This window comes from Callorhinus ursinus, unplaced genomic scaffold (assembly GCF_003265705.2).
Source record: "Callorhinus ursinus isolate GAN/ISIS: 27379988/994484 unplaced genomic scaffold, GSC_fseal_2.0 scaffold89, whole genome shotgun sequence".
In the NCBI taxonomy this organism is placed as follows: Eukaryota; Metazoa; Chordata; class Mammalia; order Carnivora; family Otariidae; genus Callorhinus; species Callorhinus ursinus.
Genome location: NW_027397151.1, coordinates 543313 through 568855, shown reverse-complemented (window position 1 = coordinate 568855; position 25543 = coordinate 543313). Strand labels below are relative to the sequence as shown.

Sequence of the window (25543 nt, the reverse complement as noted above, 5' to 3'; positions counted from 1 at the left end):
CCCGCTCCGGTAGGTCTGGGGCACCTGACGTATGGAAGGACGGACACACGGAACCCAGTTCCCTTCAAAGCACAAAGTGGGGCAGCATTTTGTCTCTGGAGCCCCCTCCCCTTCTCCCAGAGAAGGGTGTTCAGCAAGCAACAGAACTGGCAGGTCTGAGGGAGCCTGCCACTCAGGGGCACGGACGGGCCTTGGGGCCCTGCTGGAGATGGCTTCAGGCCTTCAGGGGACCCCTGCCTATTCTCCCTCCTGTGTCCAAACTCAGAGCTGCACGTGGCCCACGGATGGCCCTGCCAGTGAGCATCCCGGCCCCCCCCTGACTGGCCCTTGCCCAGGCTACCGGGCCGTCACCCCATATACACCTCCACCTCCGGGTAGGGGGCATGGGGAGTTCGGGGGACTAAGTGCTAAGGCTGTTATGATGGCCCCGCCAACAGGCTGAGCACAGGGTTGACAATGAGCCCACGGCCCATGCAGATCCTCCTCAGTTCCTGGCTTGTTCTGTTCACCCCCTAACCCCGGAACCAAAGCCTGAGGGGCACACCCACCGTCACACTCCCCTGGGTGGCCTGCCGGTGCCAAGAGCTCACAGCCAGAGCAGAAGGAACCACCAGCACACACAGTCCCCTGCGGGCCATCCTGACAACTGCTTGTACAAAGAACTCTGGAACCCAGAGCAAATTCGGGGAGCCTAGGCACTCAGCGTTGCTTAGGTTGAAAAAGCTATAAATCTGACTCTTCCTAGAAGCCTACTAAACAATTCACTTAAAGACACCCACGGTGCATGTGCAACAGCCCCTGCCGGGTGGAGGGGGCTGGGCAGACGGCAAACTCATGCTGCTGGGGCCCCCTGGCCCTCTGCTCAGGCGGGTGCCCTGGGGGCTGCACTCCAACCCCCGTGTGCCCGGGAGCCCCAGCCCAGAGCCGCGTGTGGACCAGCGGCAGCACCGAGGCCTGTTCCAGAGATGGGAGAACAGGGTGCCGGGCCACACTAAACCTACAGAAAACTGTGGGAAGAAACCAAATCCATAGGATCCATGGGTTTCCACACTTGGGGACGGTTCCCAAGACATGTGTTAGCGACCCCCCTCCCCCAGCCGGCTCAGGCCCCCCCAGGGCCCCTCGCACCCACGGGGTCCGGGCCCCGCTCCCCGGCTCTGCCTCCTCGTCCTCTCTGCCTGGCTCCTGATCAGGCCCAACGTGTAAACAGTATCAATAAGCAACAGATGGAAAAATGTATTTCCTAAGAAAAAAGGGGGAGGAAGTGCAAGTGCGAGGCTGGCTGCACAGGTCTGTCGTCTGAGATCCCTTTTGCTCCTCGTCTGTTTTGGTGTTTCCGCTCTTTGGTTCAGCCCAACGTGACCCGCGGGGCGCCGGGGCTATGTGCTCCCGCCCAGCGCGGTTTGAGGAGAGGCGGCCAGCCCTGTGCCCACGAGGGGCCTCGCCCTCCACCAGCGTCTACTTGTGCTCATGGCCCTCCGCCATGGCGGCCACCTCGATGGTGGCTGCGTGCTCCTCGGGCCCTGAGGCGGCCATGGTGCTCTCGACGGCTCCCGTGGGCACTGTCACGATGGTGCTGCCACCAGGTGACACCTGGGCCACGTTCTGTAGGGTAGGGCCCAGGCCTGGCAAGGTGAGCAGCTGCAGGGGACTCACCACCTTGACCACAGTGCTGCCGTCCTGCATGGCGGCCGTGCTCAGGACCGTGAGGCTGGACGCGTCCGGGTGGATCTCCACCGTGCCAGGGAAGGTGGCGCCCGACGAGGCCAGCACCGTGTAGCCCCCCAGCAGTGGTGAGGCAGGGGAGCTGGCAGGAGCAGCCTGGGGGGGGCCCTTGCCCAGCACCGGGGAGGGCAGGGTGGACACCACTTTGCCGAGCGGCACGCCAGTCAGCTGGGAGACGGGCACGCCGGGGCTGAGGGCGATCTGGGCAGACTGGGTGAGCACCTGCGAGGCTATGGCAGCCGGCCCGGACGTGGCCCTTGCCAGCCGGGGCCGCTTCGTGGGGGGCGGCAGGGAGACAGGCGTCAGCGTCATGAGCACGTTGCTGAGGTGCTGAGATTTGTGCTTGAGCTCCTTGGCCCGACGGCGGTGCTCATCACACTGCTGCTCCAGGGCTGTGGGGGGGACGGGGGGCAGAGCGTCACCGCGGGGATGGGGAGGGGACAGAGAGCGTCAGACCCCACGCCCCCTGACGCGGGGCCCGTGCCGGCACAGCAGTGACAGTCTGTCCCTGTCCCACACCCCGTCCCCCACAGTGATTCTCTGGGGGCCTGTGTGGACCGCCCCTCCAAGGAAGCAGAAGTGCCATCTCAAAGGCGGTCTCCAAGCTGCCAGACGAGGGCACAGACCTTCCCCATTCTAACTTTCCAATCCTCCTAATCGCTGCAGAAAAGTTCCTCTCGTGGTAAGATAAAAAGTAGGTCAAACCACACATGTAGGCACCTGCTGCACACACGCACCCTGCGAGTATGGATGCCGAGGGGGTGCCCAGAAAGAAAAACACAAATGTCCCAAAGGTGACTCTGGGGGCCACACCAGCTCCTGGTCACCTCTCCCACTTTTCTCCTGTAAACCACTGCAGGGAGTTCCACACTCAGGACCCATGGGCGGGCTGCCTAGGCCCCACGTCATGGCTTCCCAGCTTCCCTGCGTGACAGCGCTAGGCTCTCCTGGTCCTTCCCGACTCCAGACTCTGCTGCCAGGGCTCTCTCAGGAGCAGTGTCCAGGGGGCCGTGAGCAGGGACGGGCCCTGGCCACCAGACGTACCTGCCAGGTCTCGGGCGTACTGCTCCCGCGAGCGGTCCATCTGGCACTTGTGGCTGGCCAGCACCTTCTTAACCAGGTCCAGCATGCCGAAGTTCTGCACGATGTTGTTGAGGAGGACAGCATCTTCAAGGGGCGAGCACACAGTGAGAATGGCGCCCCCCCAGGCAGAGAAGTTCCCCCAGAGACACAGTGAGACCCCAGGAGGCGTACGGCCTCTGCATGGCCCTCTTCTGCCACCAGAAGCTCAGCCACAGCACAGCTGGGCCTACGACCTGGCTTCATCCCAAAGGCGCGGCAGGGCGGTGGGGAGCACCCAAGCACCCCTGCCCCTGCATAGAGCAGGAAGGAGCCTGGGGGGGCGGTGCCCACCGATGCCAGGCAGACATTGAGCCCCTCACCTCGGAGCTGCAGGGGAGGGTCCTGGACCCGCTGCTGCAGGCCCTTCATGGTCTCCATCAGCTCCTGGTGGAACTCCTGTATGACCTCATCCAGCAGACCCGCGTCCTTGAGCCCTCGCCAGAAGGAAAAGGTGTCATCTGTAAGAGGCGGAGCAGGTCAGAGAGCAGGAAGAATCCACAGAGCAGGCACAGCGGGCTTCTCGCCACAGGCAGGAGCAGAGAGTGCCCGGGGGCCCGGACCCGCGGGCCAGTGCACACAGCTCCAGACGGGGGCCTGGGCCCAGGCAGAGCTCACCCTCTGCACTGGCACTTCCTCCAGGAGGCCCCTCACCCCTCCCAGGGCTGCCCAGCACGTCCTGCCTCCTGCCCACAAGGAGCCCACCCGGAAGAACCCGTACCTCCGATGGCCGTGGTCCAGTCACCGGGATCCTCGCAGGTCTCTATGGTGATGGTAGCGGGAGACCCATTCACTGCAACCCAGACAGGGCCACCATGAACCTCGCCAGCCAGTGAGTGACCCTCTCAACCCGCCATCCAAACACAAGCTCTAAAGCTCTCCTTTGCACCAATATTCACAAGATCCACAAACACATGTACCAGTGCAACCAAGGGATTTACTTGCTGCTGTGGTACCTCTATTTTTTTTAAACTTCTTAATCACAGACATCTTCAAATACACACAAAGGAGAAAGAACTAAGTCTCCCTGACCCAACCACCAGCTTCAACAGTCCCCAACGTCACACTCTTCTCCTGGCTGGCATTTACCATCCCCCCAGCATGCTGTCGATGAAAACAGCAATCCAGCTAGACTCCCTCAGTGAGGAAGGAGGTGGCTGCAGAACACCGCAGACCCAGAAGGGAGGCCAGGCTGCCCACGAGTGGCCGTGCAGAGGCCCACCTCCGTGGCCGCAGGTGAAGTGGGACTGGGTCAAGCCACCAGCAAGAGCAAGGGCTCCGAGCCAGCACGTACCGTCAGCCGTGGCAGGCGTGAGTGGAATGTACTCGGCCGAGGTGGGGCTGCTCAGGGACACGCGGGCGCCTGAGAGGTCGATCTTGGTGCTGCGGCAGGTGTTGGAGCAGACCTTATCGTGCTGATAAAAGTCCAGCTCCCCGGAGTCCATGATCTTCCTGTGGCAGAGGAGACCAGAGACGGAGGACACATCCAGGCACAGGTGTGCACGGCTGGCCCCCAAGGCACCTCGCTCCCCTCCCGTCCCCCACCCTCGAGTGTCCTCAGGTCCTGATGGCCAGGCAGGGAGGTGGCGGCTGCAGAGTGGCTAACCGCAGGGCAGGAGGTGGGTGCCATGGAGGCTCCAGACAGGCCTCTGCAATGACCCCAGCCAACACTCTGGGCCAGTGATCTTCCAGCACAAGTGGGAAGTCCGTGGGGACCGCGACCACAGTGGCTGGCACCCAGAAGGAGAGATGAGGACGCTAGCAGGAAGTCATCCCAGAGGGCCCTCCGGGGATGTTCTGCCACCTGCCGGCCCAGGGGGAGCAGGCCCACGGCTAACAGAAGTGGCTGAGGGCGCCCCCACAAGGAGACTGTGAGGCAGAGGGGGACGAGAAACCCTCCAGGAGCAGCCTGGCTCTCTGCACACACAGCAAAACAGGACAGTGGTGGCGCCTCTGGCTTCTCGCTCTGCACTCAAGGTGGCTCGCTTCCCATCCCCGCCTTGATCAGGACGGCATAGCACGTCCCCCACCTGCCAGGACAGGCCTCCCAGGGTGGGCCTTTACTACAGCCCCTCTGGAGAGCCTGGGTTTCACTCTGTGGACGTCTCAACTCACCCCCCTCCACCCATGACCTCCACGTTGCTGGGCCTCTGCAGTGTACCTGTGCTGACCTCAGGATATGCAGCTTACCCACGGTGCCCCTCCCCCGCAGCGCTCTTCCAAGGAAACGGCAGTTGCCTTCTCACAGCTAGGCCACCAAGATACTTTCTAGAAAGTCAGGGGCCTGCTTCATGGGTGGGGCTTAGAGAGGAGCCCTGAGCACTGCAGGATGGGATGCAGGGCCAACTGTGGGGCGCCAAGCGGCAGGCACACCCCAAGAACACAGGTGTAGCAGTGTTGGCTGGGTCTCTGGCTGTGGGCATCTGCCCATCTCAGGCCCAGACTGTGGCTCAGAGGGACAGTGAACGGGGCCGTGATCCAGGACTCACCAAGGGTCACACACTCCCCTGGCAGCAAACCCAAGCCCAAGAACAGCATGAAGCCGCTTCTCCCGAAAACAGCACGCAAACAGCAGCTATCTCTGGACCAGCATGCAGGAGGGGCCGTGGAGTGAGCACATGGAGGGGTGGGGGCTGACAGGCAGAGGTGCCCTCTGCCTCATCAGGAGGGGTGAGCTGTCACCACCAAAGCAGGAATGTGAAAACATGAAGATCGGGAATCAACATTCTGGGCGTACAAACTGAAAGCCTCGTCTGTCCTCAGGCTTCCCAGAAGGGGCATTACCATTTGTTTCACAGGTGACGGGAAAAGGGACAGAAGGCCATCAGGGACACACACATAGGGTGGCTAGCAGAGCGGATGCTGGCCTTCCCACCAGCCTGAGAACCGGCCCACGAAAAACAAGCGACAGGACCCTTGGGTTGCTGGCACGGCCAACGGAGAGACGGAGGCACAAACTCCGATTGTCTCTCTTCTGGGATTTGGTATCGGCGAAGGAGCTGAGAGCTAGCCCAAAACTTCCTACAAATTCCTGATTAATGTCAAAGGGAAAGGGAGGTCTGTGAGGAGCAAGTGGGCACCCAACCAAGAGCACACCACCATCAAGAGCCAGAGACGGGGCGCCAACCCAGCACCACCTGATCTCATGACAGGTAAGGTCAGGGATCTGGACGAAGACCCTCTAGAAACCCACTGGCCTGTATCCTGAAAGCAACTAGGTGGAGAGAAGGTCCAAGAGACAGAAGCACGGCCACTGAACACAGATGTGGTTGGGATGGGACCCTCACCAGGCAGATGGGCCATGCCAGAAAGGGACAGATGGCCAGACGGACACGCACCCCAGGTTTGAGACCTGTGCCCGTGCCCAGGCACTCCAGGGTTCAGTGGCTGTGGTGGGAGATGCAGGAGCACATTCTCTAACACGGGGATGCACAGGGAGGCCGAGCGAGGACAACAAAGTCCCACAAATCTGATGATCTGATGGTGTCGCACGCCGCAGGGCTGTGGGCGGAAGCCATTCCCGGGATGCTGTCAGTGCTCGTGTTTAGAATGGGCCTCATCTTGAAAAACTCAACAACGGGGGCGCCTGGGTGGCTCAGTGGTTAAGCGTCTGCCTTCGGCTCGGGTCATGATCCCAGGGTCCTGGGATCAAGCCCCACATTGGGCTCCCTGCTCCGTGGGAAGCCTGCTTCTCCCTCTCCCACTCCCCCTGCTTGTGTTCCCTCTCTGTGTCTCTGTCAAATAAATAAAATCTTAAAAAAAAAAAAAAAAAAACTTAACAACAAATGAAAAAGCAATGGAAGGACGCCTGGCATGGTCACTTGACTCTACCACAGAGGGTTCGCTGTGCACGCAGGCACCCACCTGAGCATGATGCCATTCATGCGGATGGCCCTCTTCCAGTCCTTCAGGGTAGACTTGCCGGCCAGGTGCACAAACTCCTTTGGGCTGATCACATGCTCATCATACTGTGGAGGGAAGCACAGCAGAGCTGGGTCGGGACGGCCCTCTGTGACCCACCTCTCCTGCCTGACCGTTTGCCAGAGCCCAGCCAGGGAGAGGGGTGTGGGGCGGCCAACAGCGACAGGCTCGCTCTTGGTCTGACATTTCAGATCCAACCAGCTGCAACCATCACTGGGGGAAAGGAACAGTTCAGGTAACACAAGACACGGCCGTCCTGCACAGGGGCTGGGGTGGGGGGATGGCTTCCTGCTGCCAGCAGCCTGTGGCCAGCACTGCCCCCAAGCCCAGGGAGGGAGGCCAGAGAAACAGATGGTGTGCCTGAGCCAGGGAGAGCGGAGGTGACCACAGCGTTCAGAAAGGCACTCTCTCCCTCCAGATGGGACTCAGCAAACCCACTTATGCGTGACTTACTCCATTAATAACACCTACATACGTGACATCAAAATAACCCGAGACAGTGTGTAGGGTAAGCTGTGATTTGTCCCCTTCACCCACCCCAACACACCCCTAACACACCCTCACAGCACGCATCTCGTACACCAGTGCACACATATCCATTTCAATGTCAGGGTTTGGGGGCCAGTTTCACTCAATGTTGGAGCTCAGATGGCTTGAGAAGCTAAAATACCCTATTCAATTGTGTTAAACAAGTCATTACTGGAACTGAAGAATCAAAATAAAACTGCATTTACTTAGGAAACAAGCAGGCAGGAGACAGATGAGTCACCAGGTCTCAGCAGAGGGGGAGACAGAGGTGCCGCTGAGCCTCCCCTCCCAGGATGCGCCCCCCCGCTGTCTGGGCTCAGGTCTGGCTGGGGTCCTCCAGCGTGTCCTGCTTGGAGCACACAGCGCTAAGCACTGCTAACTCCAGCAGACTCAGGTCACAGCAAGTGCAAGCAGCTGGGGGTCCCTGCCGGTGGGAGTCGTCTTCCTAATGTCCCGAGCACCCACACACATGCTCTCACCGAGTCCAGGAAGCCACTCGACCCCTCGCTCAGCTGGTCGGGGAGATGGGCTGTGAGCCCAAGCAGCGGAAGCACAACACCTCCCCACTCGCCCAGACATGACATCATCTCTCCCCATCCCCACGAGGCATGACACCATTTCTGCCCCTCCCCCAGGATGACAGCCTCTCTCCCCCTCCCCCTGGGTGTGACACCATCTGGGGCACAGTCCCTGGCCCACCCCAGCTACACCCCACGGATCCATCTCTCCCAAGTCTCACACTTCACTCCACTTCTGTCGGCACATGCTGCCTTCCCTCCCTTCCTGCCACCATCTGGGCTGACCACCACTCTCGGAGTTCCGGAGTTTGCTTAGTAGTTGGCGCGTCATACTCTACTCTCAGGCTGGGTGCTGTGCCTACCTGGGCTGTCAGAGTCCAGAGCTAAGTGACCCCATGGCCAGGTGCCACAGGTTTTATCTGGTTTGGACTCTTCCTAAGACATGTTGTCAAAGCTGTGGGCTCACCCACACATTTCCACTTCCTTCACTCCGCACGCCTCCTGGACCTAAAAACTTCCTACCTGGAATCGCTTTCCCTCCGCCTGAAATACACTTCCTCGAACACCCTTCAGCGAGGACTTGCTCATGGCCAACGCAGTTCTGTCTGAAACGTCTGCATTCCCCCTCGATTGGAAAGAAGACTTCGTTGTGTGCAACCCTTCTCCCTCAGCACGGGACACAGCTCCTTCGCCCTCTGGCTGCTATGGCACTTTCGGGAACCCCGCCATCAGCGGGTCCCCTGCTCCTGAGGAGCTGTCGGCTATGTGGGGCCTTCTCTGCTTCTCACAGTTCCATTAGGATGCTGTCTGTGGGAAACCTGTTTTTGTTTCTCACTCTTTATTTCGTTATTATTTCGAACTTACAGAATAAGTGGAAGACTAGCTCCCCAACTGCCTGCCCGGGGCCCTTCTGCTCCCTGCTTCCCCGTCGACTGCTCCACACCACTGAGAGACAACTGCAGACTCAGACCCCGTCCTCCACACTCGGTATCTATTTCCTGAGGAAAAGGTTCTGCTACGCAACCACAACTCTCGAGTTCAGGCAATCCCCATTAAGGTGTACTACCTAATCAATGGGCAATATGCAGAGTTCACGAACTGCCCCAAGAACAGCTCTGCAGCAATCCATCTCCAGAGCAGGACCCAGCCCAGACCGCACACCACACCTGCTCCCTGAACAGTCCACCTTCGTCTTCCTGACCTTGTCGTTTCTGAAGCTCCCAAGCAAATTTCTTGTTGGTTGTCCCTCCTGCCTTCTCACGACGAGAGTCAGGCTAGGCCTTTCTGGCAGGACGGCCACAGATCTCCCACCCATTCAATCAGGGGACCCATGATGGAAGTCTGTCCTAACACTAATGTCATCACTTAGTTAAGGAGCCCCCTGCCAGGCTTCCCCTGCAGAGGTGCTGTCTTCCCTCTACAATTAACACCAAATGGACGGGGGATATTTTGAGACTGGCGCACACCTTGCTCCCCACTAGCTCTCAGCAGCCAGTTTTGGTAGAGTCTTGGAGCCCAGGCTCCCTCACCCCTCCCACGTCTACTAGCTGGCATTCCAACATAAAAGCTTTACTTCTATTTGATATAAACACCATGAAACACACAGCGATAAACAAAGACCTGTGGACTCTTATTGCACTTGAGTTATAATCCCGACTATCGTTAATTATTTCAGTGTTAAACTGTTCCGGATGGAACCAGTCCTTCGAGCTGCCTCCCAAAGTTGTTTAAAACGTGGTTGGTTTCTTGTACTCACTCAGTTTGGAATTTGGTGGATGTCTTGAACTGTGCACGGTTATCTTCCCTCCATTATAAACTTTCTCAGACCCTTCTTCTCTCCTTCCAGAACTCACTGATGCGTTAGCCTTTCTCAAGCCTCTATCCCCTTTTTATTTCTGTGGATTATGTTCTGAATAACTTCTTTTTTTTTTAAGATTTTATTTATTTATTTGACAGAGAGAGAGAGACAGTGAGAGCAGGAACACAAGCAGGGGGAGTGGCAGAGAGAAAAGCAGGCTTCCCACCAAGCAGGGAGCCCAACGTGGGGCTCGATCCCAGGACCCTGGGATCACAACCTGAGCCAAAGGCAGACGCTTAACGACTGAGCCACCCAGGAATCCCTGGATAACTTCTTTACTCCTACCTTCCAGTTCATAAATTATTTCTTCGACTGTGTCTAATCTGCTACAAAACCTAGCCACTAAGTGTTCTATTTTAATTCTATTTTTCATTCCTACTTTGTTTTTCTGAATATGTTTATGTTTTTCTCATGTCAAGCCTCTCTTTTATTGAGATAAATTAAACATAATTATTTTATATTCCCGGTCTCAAAATCCCAAGGCCTGAAGCACTGTGAGTCTCATTCTCTCTGTGGTCTGTGTGCAGTCTCCTCCCACACTCAGTGTTTCTGTTTGCTTTACAATGAGCTGCTTCTTCCTTGGAACCCTGTCTGTTGACATCACTCAGAACCTCTGATAAAGAGGAGTTCCTCCATATGCTTCGGTCAGATTCCTGGGGGAACTACCAGCCAGGAACCACTTATAACTAAACACGATTTTCCGACCGTACAACTCCCACGCGAATGCTCCTCAAGAGGGTCCCTCTTCCCCTCAGTGTTCAGATCGGCGGCAGGAGGCTCCCTGTCCCAGGGGACAGAGTGGGGCTGGAAGCGTGTTGTTAGTGGTCCACCCTGACACTGAGGGGACAGACCTTTACAAGTAAGAGCATTATGGGGGATAATCCCTGCCTCCAAGGACACAGCTCAGGGAAGCCCTGGGCTGCACCTTCTCAACTCCAGCTCTGCAAGGCGGAGAAAGCCGGTGGCAGGCAAAGGCTCTGCAAGCCAAAGCTGGATGTGGTGCTCAGCCTCCTCCACAGCCCACCTTTACTCGGGCCCTCAGCTTGAGTATTTCAACCATTTTTGCCAACTTATGGAGGCACCTAGAAGATGCTTTCGGAAAGTATCTTAACCATCAATTTTGGCTACTTTCAGCACAAGGTGAGTCTTGGGTACTTAATCTACCTTGGCAGAAAGAGAACACCTCTCCCATTCACCTTACTCATGGCTACTAAATGAGTCTTTCCAAAGCACACACCTCATTCAATCTACCAAAAAAAGCGGCTCCCGGCTCGGTGGCTATGGCTGCCCCAGCATGAACAGGGTGACTTCCCAGCCTCTCCCCAGAGCTACACTCCAGAAACAAGGAATCATTACCTCCTGACGCTTTCCCCTGTGCCATCAGCAACAATCCTGTCCACCCTTGAAGGCTTACCCCCTTCTCCTCTCTCCTCCCAGGCACATGCAACCCCTGCCTTCTGCACCACCCCCCCGCCAGGCTTGCCTCAAGGCTGCCGTGCCACGAGGGCCTCCCTGCGATGCAGCCGGGCACACGTCGGTGCTGTGCTGGAGCCTCACCTGGACACACTTCACATTGATGCCCGGGCACACAAACTTTCTCCAAATCAGGTTGGCTCTGCTGTCTCCGCAGGTGATGGGGTACACGATTTCAGCCTCCAGGCTCTCCTCTTCTTCAGCCACCTTCACTTCTCACAAGGTGTGTGACAGGAGGAGGGTAAAAACAAAACCAGTTACAACCAAAGTACTTCCTGCGAAAGCACGACATAGCTGCCAACCAGAAACTAAGATCCAAGAACGGGCCGGGCCAGAGCTCATCGGTCCCAGGTTAGAGGTTCGGGGAAAGTCACAAAATCAATTTTACGATAGTAGTGCTACCATAATCACGTTAAGCTGTGGTTCAAGGGAAGAACCACTTAAGGAAATGAAATCAAGCTTTCCTTGGGATGGTTCTAGAGAAGCTTGTTCTCGCTGTTCTGAGGGGTCCTGAGGCCGTTAGCCAGCACTGACGGTTTTACAACCACTGGTTGGCTCCCCACGGGGAAAGGCAGAGCGGCTCCCCCCCCCCCCCCCCCGTGGACTCCAGCCGGGCCTTCCCGGACGACCCTGGGGCCTGAGCCAGCGGGTGACCCCTCCTTCCTGGAGGCCCACCCTGCAGGGGCATGGAGAGGGGAGGCAGGCTCCCTACCTAACACGGCCTCCTTGAGCTGTGAGGACGCTGTGAAAGCAGCCGCCGCGGCCGCTGCTGCATTTTCCGTCTCCATGCTGTCCTCCGCCAGCTCGCCCCTAAGGGAGGAAGACATCAGCTCGCCCTGCCCACATGAGCCCAGCACACCAGCCTGCCAGAACGCCCCCTCTCCTGCTGTGCACCAGGGTCCCAGCGGTGGCTGTGCAGGTCAGGGACCTTGTGGGGACAGTGCACTGCTGCTCCTAGTGGGCGATTCCCTGAGCGTCCCCAGTGCCCATGGCCCCTGTCGTGTGCAGCCAGCAGGACACATCTATGCAAAGACACTCACGTGGGACTTTTAAACCCCTTCTTCTTTTCTAAGATTTTACTTATTTGAGGTGGGGGGAACACACATGAGCAGGGGCAGAGGCAGAGGGAGAAACAGACTCTCCGCCGAGCAGGGAGCCCGACGCAGGGTTCGATCCCAGACCCTGGGATCATGACCTGAGCGGAAGGCAGACGCTTCACTGACTGAGCCACCCAGGCGCCCCCTCCTTCTTTAATAAATTTTTTTTATTTCGGGGCACCTGGGTGGCTCAGTCAGTGAAGTATCTGACTCTTGATTTCGGCTCAGGTCATGATCTCAGGGTGGGGAGATCGAGCCCCACATCAGGCTCTGCACTGAGCATGGAGCCTGCTTGGGATTCTCTCTCCCTCTGCCCCTCTCCCCATCCTGCTCACATGCCTGTGTCCTAAAACTTAAAAAATTTAAAAAATAATAAAGTTTTTTATTTCTATTACAATGATTTCAGATGATTATAGAACTATCAAAAAATATAAAATGTTAGGGGAAAAAAAATCACCCATGGGCTAACCTCGTATCAAAACAAATTACATACAAGTCAAATGTAAAGGTAAAAATTAAACCATAAAAGTGTTAAAAGGAGGAAAAAAGAAAAAATTTTTAATAGTTTTGAAGTGGTAAAAGGTTTTCTTAAATAATACAAAACCCAGGGTGTCTGGGTGGCTCAGTCAGTTAAGTGTCCAACTCTTGATTTCAACTCAGGTCATGATCTCAGGGTCGTGGGATCGAGCCCCATGTCGGGCTCTGTGTTCAGCATGGAGTCTGCTTGAGGACTTCCCTCTCTCTCTGCCCCGAGCCCCCACCTGTCTGTGCATGTGGTGTGTGCTCTCTCTCAAAAAATAATATGAAACCCAGAAATAAAAGAGATGATAAATTTCCCTTAAAAAAAAACAAAAATAAGTCTCTCTGCTCCCCCCGTTTGAAAGAGAGCTGCATCTTTTTTTTTTTTTTTTATTTGACAGAGAGAGACACAGCGAGAGAGGGAACACAAGCAGGGGGAGTGGGAGAGGGAGAAGCAGGCTCCCCGCTCTGCGGGGCTCGATCCCAGGACCCTGGGATCATGACCTGAGCCGAAGGCAGACGCTTAACGACTGAGCCACCCAGGCGTCCCGAGAGCCGCATCTTCTGATGCAGTCCCAGTTGTGTCCCCGAGACAGGATGGTGAAGGTCAGAGTAAACGGATTTGGCCATATTGGACACCTGGTCACCAGGGCTGCTTCCAGCTCTGGCAAAGCGGATACTGTCGCCCCTTCACTGACTTCAACTACATGATCTGTGTGTTCCAGTATGACCCCACGGCACAGGCAAGGCTGAGAACAGGAGATTTGTCGTCAATGGAAAGCCCACCTCCTTCTTCTAGGAGCAAGACCCCGCCAACATCAAATGGGGTGATGCTGGTGCTGAGTGCACTATGGAGTCCACTGGGGTCTTCACCACCATGGAGAAAGCTGGGGCTCCCTTTAAGGTGAGGCCGAGAGGGTCATGCCGCCCCCATGTTTGTGATGGGCATGAATCATGAGAAGTAGGGTAACTCCCTCAAGACTGTCAGCAATGCCCCCTGCACCACCAACTGCTTGACCCTTTGGCCAAGGTCATCCATGACACAGCTGGAGCACCGTGGATGGACTCGTGGCCACAGCGCATGCCATCAGTGCCACCCAGAACACCATGGACAGTCCCTCTGGGAAGCTGTGGCATGGGGGCCGAGGGGCTGCCCAGAACATCATCCTTGTTTCTTCTGGCACCACCAAGGCTACAGCCAAGGTCGTCCCTGAGCTGAATGGGAAGCTCACTGGTGTGGCCCTTCCACGTCTCCACCCCGAACATGTTAGCCATGGATCTGACCCGCCACCTGCAGAAAGCTGCCAAATACGATGACCTCAAGAAGGTGGTGAAGCAGGCATTGGAAGGCCCCCTCAAGGGCACCCTGGGCTCCACGGAGGACCAGATTGTCTCCTGCGACTGTAACAGTGACATCCACTCTTCCTCCTTCAATGCCGGGGCTGGCACTGCTCTCAGTGACCACTCTGTGAAGCCCCTTTCCTGGTACGACAATGAGTTTGACCACAGCAACCGAGTGGCCTCCAAGGAGTAAGAGCCCCTGGACCATGAGCCCCAGCCAGAGGAAGAGAGAGGCCCTCAGCTGCTGGGGAGCCCTTGCCCAACGCATCCCCCAACACACTGAGAAATCTCCCGACCTCCACACGGTTTCCATCCTAGACCCCCTGAAAAGGGGGAAGGGTTGCAGAGCCCTACTTCATCACGTACCATCAATAAAGTATACTGTACCCAGCCAAACACGAATAAAATAAAATAATAAAAAAACCCAAGAACTTTCTGTATGGGAGGAAAAAACCCATAAACAATTATTTTAAAAGACAGAGTTGGGGGACAGGCATACGGCACAAGGAAGACAGCTTGTTTCCAATGTTACCTAAGGAGCCCTGAGATCGACAGGACAGCCCCGAGGAAAACAGGCCAAGACCAAGGCAGAGACCTGACCCACGTCCGGCGCACTCAAGCCGAGACATCTCCAGGCCTGGCAGGCAGGTGGTATAGGTGGACAGCGTGCACCCACTTCTAGGGACTAACCCAACAGATAACGTACCCTCACCCCTGCAAAGCACCGTGGGGGAAACAGGTCTGGGGCCTGGACAGGACTCCCCAGGTGTACCCCCTCACGGCCACTGAGGGCCAGTCACGCACTTCCCTGTGGGAAGAGGTTTGGTCACACACAAAGGAGCAGTCAGGAATGGCTCATGGGCAGCCACTCACTCCCTCAGCAAACTGCCCAAGCTGTGGCCCCTCTCATGGTGTCTGTCAGTGTCTAGGGCCTGGCCGGGCCTCTCAGAGCATGTCGGGTGCAAGGCTCTTCCCACCCAAGCACTCCCATCCCCCCTTCCTCCCACAAGGTCAGACTGTCTCCCCTGCACCCTCCTTGGGTTTCCCCGGGGTGGTCCCTGCGGATGGCTTGCTGCATGTGTGCACACGACACATCTAATTCTACCTGCTCCCTGGAGGGCCTGAACTGACACAGGTGAGCAACACCCACAGTGGGGCCTCCCCTGCTTGCTGACAACCGCTCCCGTAGCACAAACTCCCCAAACCCACAGCACCATAAATGGTGCCCAGGCAAGGCCACTCTCCAAGTCTCCCAGGCCTTAATCAACCACCAGCCAGGTCAGACATGAGAGCTGACAAGAAACGCCAACTTGGAGTCTGGTCTTTGGGGCCCATTAGGAGTGACTCCTACATGAAGAAGCATTGAGTGAGAACATGAGCTCTCCAATGAGGGCGCACAAACTCAAAGGGAAAGTGTCTTTCCCAGCCAGACGTGGGAAGTGGAAAGGACGATGATGAAGCAGGGAGCGTGCCCCTTCACACAGGAGACTCCCTAAGAAAAGGGAGTCAGGAGTGGGCCACAGGGTGGCACCAACCCGAGAGAGCCAGAGCCACGGCCCCACCACAGGTCATGTGCACACAGGCAGCAAGCCATCCACGGGGACCACCCCGGGGAAACCCAGCTGTGGCCCCACTGTGACCAAAGGGCCGTCCAGGAAGGTAGACATGGGGGACAGACCGCCCTCCTCTGTGCCTGCCCACCACATGCACACCAGGAATGTATCCCCCACTGGTCTCAGAAGTCAATTAATTGGCATTTGTTCAAATTTCATTTGAAAAACATCCACTTTACTTAAAGTAAATGTTGGCAGAAGCTGCTATCTGCAAAATGCTACCTTCTTCCGAGCCTTGGCCACACTTCCCCGTCACCGTGGCAAAGCCGTGGGTGGGAGGCAGGCCTGGCGAGCTTTCGCACATGAGGAACCCTCCCAAGCTCTCCCTTGAACACCCAGCCAAAGAAATCGGCATAAAGCAGTGAACTGGCCTCTTCACCACACCCTTTTTTTAAACAAACAGCAAAAGTGAATCTCAGCTTCCAATTAGTAGGATAGTAGGTAAAACCTCTCCCAGAAAAAGAAGAGAAATATCTGTAGGTCCCTTAAGATAAAGCTGCCTCCACTGCCAGTGTGGGCTCTCCTCCCCAGGGACACGGCACACGCAGCCTCTCCCTTCCTCCATAAATGACCAACCAACACGGGCAGTGGGATGCAGCTCCGACGCCTGCTGCTGGAACCTTCCACCATGAAGACAGCCAGGAAGCAGTCCTAAGCAGAGAGCTTCAGCCATCCCAACTAGAGTGAGGGTACGCTAGACCACCCGGTGGGACCCAGCAGCGCAGGCCCAGGCTAGAACCACAGGCCGGCCAGCCTGGTCCTAGGAGACAACAAACTCACACTGCAGTGAGCCCCTGAGCTTGGGGCGGCCATGCAGGGAACCTAACAAAGAAACTGTCCCAGAAGTGGGCTGCTATCACAAAATCCTGGGAGAAAGCACCGAGATGGTGAGTGGGGGTAGGCCGAGGACTGGAGTGGCGGCAGCAGGCTTGGAGAAAGGACCCCATGCCATACAGCAGAGGAAAAACTGGCAAAATGTGAGCCACAGTCACAGAGAAGGTGGAAAAGACCCTAAAGGACTTGTGTGTGGCTCTCCTAAGGAAAATCTCAGAAAGCAGAAAGCGACAGCCAGCTTCTGAGAGTGCAGACAATGATGTGTGAAAAAGGGAGACAGTCATCTTGTGGGGTGCAGAATTTACAGGGCACACGGGGGTCCAACTGCTTCACGTCCCCAATTTCCCACCTGGCAAAAGATTTCAAAGTAAGAAATGGCCTCAGGATAAAGACCAAGTCAAAGACTGGGGTAGATGGTCCTCTGTTCAAACCCCAGGTTTTTGGGCCAGGCCTAGCCAAAGGGCTTCTGAGAATCTTCAGGGCACTGTCCCCAGCAGCTGGCCTCCCAAAGCAAGAGAGGGGCCCACCTCAAGGAACCCACGATGAGCACAAACAGAGTAGAAGAGATGAAAACGTGTCAACATGGAAAAGTGGAGATCCCTGATTAACAGAAAACAAAACCAGAACACAAAGCAGCACTCACAGTATGATCAATCTCGTCTGTGGGACTGGAAGGGCGCGTGCAGGGGCTTTGGGGGGCCGGAAACATTGCTTTCTCTACGCACACTGTACTGAATGACAAAAAGGCTCAGAGAAAGACATGTGCGTGTCAGCATGTGAGCAAGGGTGCCTGGGAGGGCCTACTCCAGGGTGCTAGCTGCAGGAATGTCCGGGTGGTAGCAACCCAACCTGCTTTAATATTTGCTCATGAGTATTTTTTAATTTTCTACCATATATAATTATAATTGTTATTTTTAATTTTTAAGAACCAGTTGTAAACTTCCCGGTAAAATGGCAAATAAAGGTGAGAAGAGACGCTCCACACCCGGAGGCTTGGGCACCAGCTGCCTCTGGAAGCAAGAGTGAAGGACAGCTAGGAGAGAGCACCACTAGGGCCGGGAAAGCCCGTCCAAGACACCATGCCAGCCTCACCCAACACAAGGCCCTAGGAGGAGAAAGGAGCCACCCCCCGCCTCCTCTGACATGGCCCCTGTACTTGGGGCACGGAAAGAACCCAAGCATCCTGGACCGTGAGACCCCTCCTGCCCCCAGCCCAGCCCCCAGAACACCAAATGCAGGGACAGTCACCCTCCAGGAAAGGGTGGTAGCATGTTGCCCTGGAGTGAACTGTGTCCTCCCCCAAACTCCTCTGGTGAGGCCCCGATCCCCAATGTGACTCCCCAATGTGGACAGAGGGCCTTTAGGAGGTAATTAAGGTTAAATGGGGTCATAAGGACTGTGACCTTATAAGAAGGGGAAGAGAGAGGACTGTCTCTGTCCACCATGTGGGGACACGGTGAGAAGGTGTCCCTGGCAAGCCAGAGCTGATCTCGGACTTCCCGGCCGCCGGAACCGCAAGCAGCTCAGTTTCTTTGGCGTCGGCCGTCCCGCCTGTGGTTCGCTGGTATGGCACCAGGGCTGATGAAGACGTATGTTGCCTGGGGAATCTGAGCAGCCCAAGGAGACAGCCCTGGATACGCTTAACACTGGCAGCTCCGAATCACGTCACCCCACGGCAGCAGGCACAGTGCTGGACGCCGCTCAGAAGACTCCGACGTGGGGTCAGATCCACCCAAGACTCCCTCCCTGCCTGGATGGGGGGACACGAAGCTGGGCTTGACCAGGACCAGAGCACCTCCGTGAGAATGGCTGTGGGTGGGGGCTCCTCACAGCATCCCGGGCGCCGGGCAGAGGCAGCTCAGCCTTTTCCACCTGAGTACCCGCTCCTGACACAGTAAATTATTCACCACAGGCCGTCCCAAATCCAAGACAGGGGGCTTGGGCACCCCCCCCCCACGGCGGGGAGGGGAGGCACTGGTGTCACCACCTGGAAACCTGCCCACAACAGGGACACAGACAACGCAAGACAGAGAACTTGGGTGGGAAATCCAGCTGGAAGGCCCTGCGCTTCCTGCCATGGTTAAGCACGCGGTCAGTGAAGCAGCTGAGCATCACATCCGTCGAACCTAGGAACTCAGCGGGAGCCCTGCCCTCCTCCATCCTGCCTGCAGGAGGGCGGGTTAAAAAGCCTCAGTTGGGGAGCATAGCTCCAAAGTGGCGGAAATGAGGCAGGAAGAGTCTCCAGGCCCGCTGCAGCTGCAAGTTAGCTGTGCGAAGGAATGAAAACCCAAGCGTCGTCTAGGCCGGCAATGGGGATCGGCACTGAGGTCGGGTCCTGGTCTAGTACCTTCCTCTCAAAACTTCTATCAGACGGGAAAAGGCAAAGGCTCACCCCAGCTGCAGTGATGTGCAGAGGTCAGTGTGAACGTGCCACACACAGCAAAGACAAGACTGACAGGAGGACCGCCCCAGCCTAAATCCCTGTGGGCAGGAAGCACGAGGGGAGCCAGCCCCTGCCCAGGGTGACCTACTCCGTCACCTACGTGCTGGCAGCTCTATCAAGTCAAACGTGGACTTCTTTGCCAACAAATACTCTTTTCTTTTGAGAGACAGCAGGGAAGGGTGGTGGGGGAGAATCCCAAGCAGGCTCCACACCCAGCGCAGAGCCCGACGCGGGGCTTGATCTCCCCACTCTGAGATCACGACCTGAGTGACATCAAGAGTCACACGCTTACCCGACTGAGCCACCCCGGCAGCCTTGCCCATTAATAGTCTATGTGCTCGTCTGTTATGAGAAATGAAGAAGAAAAAATTCCCAGCTTTTGTGAGGAATGTCAACTTCACTTTGAAAACAGTCCCCGATTGCTCCTACTGTCCATCTTATCTTCGGAGAAATTACCACGTATCTTCAGAAATGAAGACCATGTGACCATGTTGACATGGGAGAAAAAAACAAAGATGAAGCATTATCTTTGCTTCCTGGCTGACGCGAGGTTTCTATTTTTCCTTCACATTCTCCATTGACACGGACACTTGAGTTCAGTTTCAAACATTTAAGTAAAGGGGATGCCTGGGTGGCTCAGTCGGCTAGGCGTCTGCCTTCGGCTCAGGTCATGGTCCCGGGGTCCTGGGATCGAGTCCCACATCGGGCTCCCTGCTCGGTGGGGAGCCTGCTTCTCCCTCTGCCTCTGCCCTCCCCCTGCTTGTGCTCTCTCTCTCAAATAAATAAAAAAATATTTAAAAAAAAAAAAAAGAGTATTTAAGTAAAGGAAACTCCTGACGCCCCCCTGCCCCCCAGCCCCATGCGATGCCTAGGACACCTGCCAGAGCCCGAGTGGCCCTCACAGGACAGAGGCCCCGTCTCACCCGTGAGGAGCCAGGTTGGTCGTCACCAGCACAGTCTTCACCTCCTCCACACCACTCCCGTCCACTGCGGTGTCTGGCGTGGTGACCACCACCACCTCCTCCATGTGGACACTCACATCCGGGGTTGCCATGGCTCAGCTGAAGATGACGCCAGAACCAGGGGTGTCAGTCCGCCAGGATCCCAAGCCTAGAGGAAACCACAGACAGGGCACAGGGTCTCAGGTGGTCTCTGGGGAGGTACCTGCACCTTGAAGTACCTGCCAAGACCCATCCCTCAGTCTGAGCCTGCTGCTTCCTGACAAAAACGACAGCAAGAGGACTATCCCAGCGCTGCTGGTTCTGGTAAAGATGGAATGCTGACAATCCATCCATCTTTCCACTGTGAGAACTAAAATCTCTGAACAGAACGCACGGAGCCACTGCACGTGGGCCCCAAAACTCAGTGGTCACACAGCAGGGAATGGGGCAGGAGACCAGGATCCAAGTGGACTCCTCTGAAAGTGAGTCCCCTGGCCTCACTGCAGGAAGCCTGCATTCCAGAACTGCGCACAATAAGCACCTGGAGACAAGTCCAGTCTCTGGTTTGCAGAAATGGAAGGGAAACCCACACAAGACAGAAGAGGGGGAAATGACCTGCTTTTATTATTGTTTTTACTGACTTTGCCTCCTAGCAAGCCGCAGTCCCTGCCAAAATCCTGTGATGGTAGTGGCCCAGCAGGCACCTAATATTGAGGGACTAGAGGCACACTGGTCCAAAGACTGGGGGATTCCGCTGCTCTCCATGCTGACACTCGCCCAAGGGAGACCCAGTGCTGAGGTGTCACAGCACACAGGACACAGGAAAGCCGCAGGTTTCTGGCCAGAGGAAGGGGACCTGGGGCCAGAGAGTATGCGGGAGACTGTGCAGAGTAAGGGGGTATGGAAGGGGTACCTGGGTCACCCCACAACTGTCTGTGGGGGGCCTGACCCTAAATGGCAAACCAAAGGTGTGTAGAACAGACCCTACAGGTCAGTTCCAAAGAGCACTGTGCAGGCTCTGAAAACAGAGCTGATGTCAGGACCGTGCCCAGAGGAGGAGGAGCTCAGAACCTGCAGCCTGAACCTAACTGGGCTGCCTTCCTGCTCTAACAGAAATGCTACATTCCCTCTGAGATGTAAACAGGACCCAGAGCCTCACAACACAGTATTCAAAGCATCCAGAATACAACCCAAAATCTTTTGACATAAAAAGCAGCAGGAAAACGAACCATGAGAGACGATGGACTCTGAGAAACAAACTGAGGGTTCTGGAGGGGAGGGTGGTGGGGGAGTGGGTTAGCCTGGTGATGGGTATTGAGGAGGGCACGTACTGCGTGGAGCACTGGGTGTTATATGAAAACAATGAATCGTGGAACACTACACCAAAAGCTAATGATGTAAGGTATGGTGATTAACATAACATAATAAAATATTTAAAAAAAAGAAGCAAGAAAGTCTGGCCAATTCTCAAGAGAAAAAATAATCAAGAAAAGCCCACTCTGAAATGAATCGTCAGAGACTTTAAAGCAGCTGGTGTAACAGGCTTCAGGGACGAAGCCAGACACTCTTGAAACAAGTGGAATGATAAAAAGTCTCAGCACAGAACAGGAGTTACAGCCAAATGGAAATTTGAGAATTAAAAAGAAAAAATTAGGGGTGCCTGGCTGGCTCAGTCGGTTAAGCGTCTGCCTTCGGCTCAAGTCATGATCCCGGGGTCCTGGGGTCGAGCCCCACATCAGGCTCCCTGCTCAGGGGGGAGTCTGCTTCTCCCTCTGCCACTCGCCCGGCTTCAGCTCTATCAAATAAATACATGAAATCTTAAAAAAAAAGAAAAATTATAACAAATAAAAAATTCACTGGATGGGCTCACCATCCGAATGGAGATGGGAGAAGATAGAGGTAGAGTAATAAAATGAACACAGATCAGTAGAAATTACCCAAACTGAACAACAGAAAAAAGGTGCAAAAACAAAATGAACAGAGCTTAGGGAATGTGGAAGAATATAAAAAAGTTGGACATCCGTATCACTGAAGTCCCAAAAGAAAAAAGTGTGAAGCTGAAAACATTTTTTTGAAGAAATAATAGCTGACCACTTCCCAAATCTAGTGAAAGGTGTAAACTTACACACCCAAGAAGCTCAGCAAACCTCAAACAGAATAAACTCACAGAACTCCTGCCCAGATCATAATCAAACTGCTGAAAACCGAAGACAAAGTAAGAGCATTTCGAAAGCAGCCAGCCAAACAGAACAGACCACGGGCCCGAGAACCACCACCACAGGGCCCAGAACTCTCGCCAGACACCAGCGGGCCGGAGGGCAGGGACATCGGGAACACGCTGAAGGAAATGGCTGTCCACCCAGGATTCTATGACACGAACAGATCCTACAGAAATAAAGGCAGAATAAAGACATCTTCAGGTGAAGGAAAAGTAAAAGAACTGGTCATGGGGAGACCTGCTCCAAAGGGATGTTCTTCCGACAAAGGGAGAGGACAGCAGAGGAGACTTGTGACATCAGGGACAAACCAAGAGCGCCCGAAATAAGTATCTGGGTAAATACACACTAAACTGTTTTCCTCTTACATTCTTTATACGGCAGCCTGAAAGCAAGTTCGACCCTGTCTGGTAGGGTTTCCAAGGCGTACAGACAAGCCACGTCCACCCCGGGGCCAGGGGCTGGTGCAGGGGGCGGGGTGGCCATGCTGCCCTGCCCTACCGCAAGTGCAGAGCGCTGTTCTAAGCTGACTGGGAAGAACAGAGTCCTTCGAAAGGTGAAGGGACAAACAGATACTTACGTTCCACACGATGGAATATCATTCAGGGATAAAAATCAGTGAGCTATGAAGACAGAAAAAGACACGGAGGAATCTTAGCCGTACCTTGCTAAGTGGCCGCCAGTCTGAGAAGCCAACTCTGAGGGCCCGGGGGAGAAGACGACTGGTTGCCAGAGATGTGAGGGAGAGAGGCATGAAGAAAGGGGGCACAGAGGGCCTCAGGCAGTGACAGGACGCTGCAGGACACTGCAACGGTGATACATTTGTCAAAACCCCACCGAACCTAAACCATGGATGTGGGGTAGTTGTGATGAGTGTAGGCTCAGCCTCGGTCATACATGCACCGTTCTGGCACGAGACGTTGATGGTGGGAGAGACCACATCCTGGGCCACATGGTCCGGGGGCAGGGCCTCCGGGGACCTGACAGCTGTCTTCGGATGCCTTTAATGAGGAAAGCTGCGATGATGAATTCACTGACACGGACAGACATCCTGCCCACTTCTAAAATATAGCTTTTGTGTTCTAGGTTTAAGCTTTGAAACAAACCCCTTTAAACAACATGCATAAAAGTCTACTTTAAAATTGTACTGAAGGGGCACCTGGCCGGCTCCACCGGTGGAGCATGCAACTCTTGATCTTAGGATTTTGAGTTTGAGCCTCACAGTGAGTGTAGAGAGTACTTAAAAAAAATAAAATCTTTTTTTATGGGGCGCCTGGGTGGCTCAGTCGTTAAGCGTCTGCCTTCGGCTCAGGTCATGATCCCAGGGTCCTGGGATCGGGCCCCACGTAGGGCTCCCTGCTCTGCAGGGTGTCTGCTTCTCCCTCTCCCGCTCCCCCTGCTTGTGTTCCTTCTCTCGCTGTGTGTCTCTCTCTGTCAAATAAATTTAAAAAATCTTAAAAAAAATATTTTGAAAATAATAAACAAAATTGTACTTGAAATAACATTGAACTTTGGTGATTGCCTATCTCACCAAGCAAGGACCTCTGTTTTCACTGGGTAAGCTCCACGGGGCCACGAGAATCACACTTCAACCAAAAGCTGCAGCAAGGCAGGGATCCTCTCTACAGGCAGCTGTGCTCCCCCAAATTTCAGAACTTTGGGGAGCACAAAACTGAATTCCTGCCTCTCCGATGCCAACTGTATTAAGTTTTCACAACAACACACCTGAAAGTTACCTCACAGAATACAGTTCAGGTCCTCGACACGAGGATGATTACACACAGAACAAGCTCGACAACCAGAACCGCACTCCCCAGTGGGCGAGCACGATCTTCGTGGCCCCGGGCTTGTGGTGAAGGGGACACGGAAGCCTGGGTCTCCATCCAGAGCTTGGGTTCCTGACCAGCATGAGTCAAGCCCCAATTAATTTTAAGGTGAATAAAACACTGGTATTGCTAAAGTATCATTCTTGAGCATACACATATAAAAATGAAACAAAAATGATGGTGTGTGGTCGGTACATCAAATTCAGATCTGGCCTTCCACGTCTCCTGCAAGATCCCAAGTGCTTTCCTTTGCTAAAAACACTAAGAACACAGCAACAGCTGCATCCAGGGGCCCACAGGCACCATTTCTTGGATCTTCCCAGTTTCAAAACTTAGTTAGTTGCCAACTTTGTCAAAGTTCACAGGGTTCACATAAAAAAGTCCAGATTTCCAGCTTCTCTTGCCCCCCAGAGGCGACCCCTCTGGTCCTTCCTGCCTTCCCGGGACAATCGGGGCTGCACACCGGGCCAAGCTGGCCAGCCCTGCCGGCCTGCAGCCTTCTGGCTCAGAGGAAGCACGTCAGTGGCCTCCTTTCTCAGTTCAGCCACGAGACGGGTTATTTTAAGCCTTGATTTGAATACAGCTCTACAGTGTTCTAAACTCATAGAAACACTTCCACGTCGGCCTGGGTCTACAAATTCCTCCCCCTTCCAGTAGTCTTCCCCAACATTCAGATCCCTCCTTTGAAGAAACCACTTCGGGACCAGCATGCTGCCTAGTCTCCGGCGTCACTCTACGATCCAGCGCTCCACTGTGCCTCCACACCCAGGGGACATGGAACCGGCGCCCCGAGCCAGCTCTGCGCCCCCGGGTTGACGGCCGCCCATGGAAACAGCGGCACGTGCGCCGACGGCATGCCTGACAGCACACGGCGGGTGCACGATGGGCCATCGCCTGGTGACAGCGTGCTCGGGGAGACAGGCCACACGCAGGGCAGACACTAGCGGCCACCACTTAGAGGAGGACCCCAAACACACCCGGGGGAGCAGGGAGCGGGAACGAGGGTCGTGCGGCACCAAGTTCGCGGTGTGGATCAAGTGCTGGGGAGCCTGGACCCTGCAGCATCCAGCTTAGAACATGCTGGAAGGTACACGTCTTCGTGCTCCATGCTGCTCTCACAGGAGCAGAGAGTGGGAGGGGGCTGAGCTGAAGGGCAGGGTTAGGGAACCGGGGGTTCCCCGCGTGGACTCCTCCGCAAACTCGCCCGGTTCTACTAAAGGCGCTCAGCCTCGCCCACGCATGGACAGGAAGCTCCAGCACAGCGCTCTGCTTCCGAGGAAAAGTCCACCGAACCGAATGAACAGCCAACCAAGTTCCTAGAAGGCTGGGACCCGCTTCGGGTCCCCGTGTACACAGTTCCTGCCAATGCGTCTGCATCCGCACGACCCCCAACGAGGGCCCACAGGGGCTCGACCCACTGCGCGGGGAGGGAGGCCCGCGTGGTCGGGGCTCCCACCGGGCCAGGGGAGGGGGGGGCCCGCGTGGACGGGACTCCCACCGGGCCAGGGGAGAGGGGGAGTCCGCGTGGACGGAGCTCCCACCGGGCCAGCGGAGAGGGGGAGTCCGCGTGG

General features: G+C 55.6%; 1 protein-coding gene across 7 annotated transcripts in view; it reads right to left on the bottom strand.

Moving 5' to 3' along the window:
* Positions 1 to 6: 6 nt before the first annotated feature.
* The window catches only part of GMEB2 (glucocorticoid modulatory element binding protein 2), a 31062-nt gene continuing 5525 nt past the window's right edge, over positions 7 to 25543 (bottom strand). The window contains exons 1-11 of one of the 7 annotated variants that reach the window (XM_073888372.1): positions 23883 to 25537; positions 22995 to 23147; positions 19913 to 20099; positions 11855 to 11952; positions 11227 to 11354; positions 6709 to 6812; positions 4139 to 4296; positions 3566 to 3637; positions 3168 to 3305; positions 2770 to 2892; positions 7 to 2117 (exon numbers count right to left, since the gene is read on the bottom strand). In XM_073888372.1, the coding sequence (XP_073744473.1) occupies positions 1459 to 2117; positions 2770 to 2892; positions 3168 to 3305; positions 3566 to 3637; positions 4139 to 4296; positions 6709 to 6812; positions 11227 to 11354; positions 11855 to 11952; positions 19913 to 20043 (1611 nt within the window). In that variant the 5' untranslated portion in view covers positions 20044 to 20099; positions 22995 to 23147; positions 23883 to 25537 and the 3' untranslated portion in view covers positions 7 to 1458. Of the gene's footprint in view, positions 2118 to 2769; positions 2893 to 3167; positions 3306 to 3565; positions 3638 to 4138; positions 4297 to 6708; positions 6813 to 11226; positions 11355 to 11854; positions 11953 to 19912; positions 20100 to 22810; positions 25538 to 25543 lie in introns of those variants that run through there. The other 6 variants (XM_025865050.2, XM_025865049.2, XM_073888371.1 and 3 more) reach the window with 6 other exon arrangements.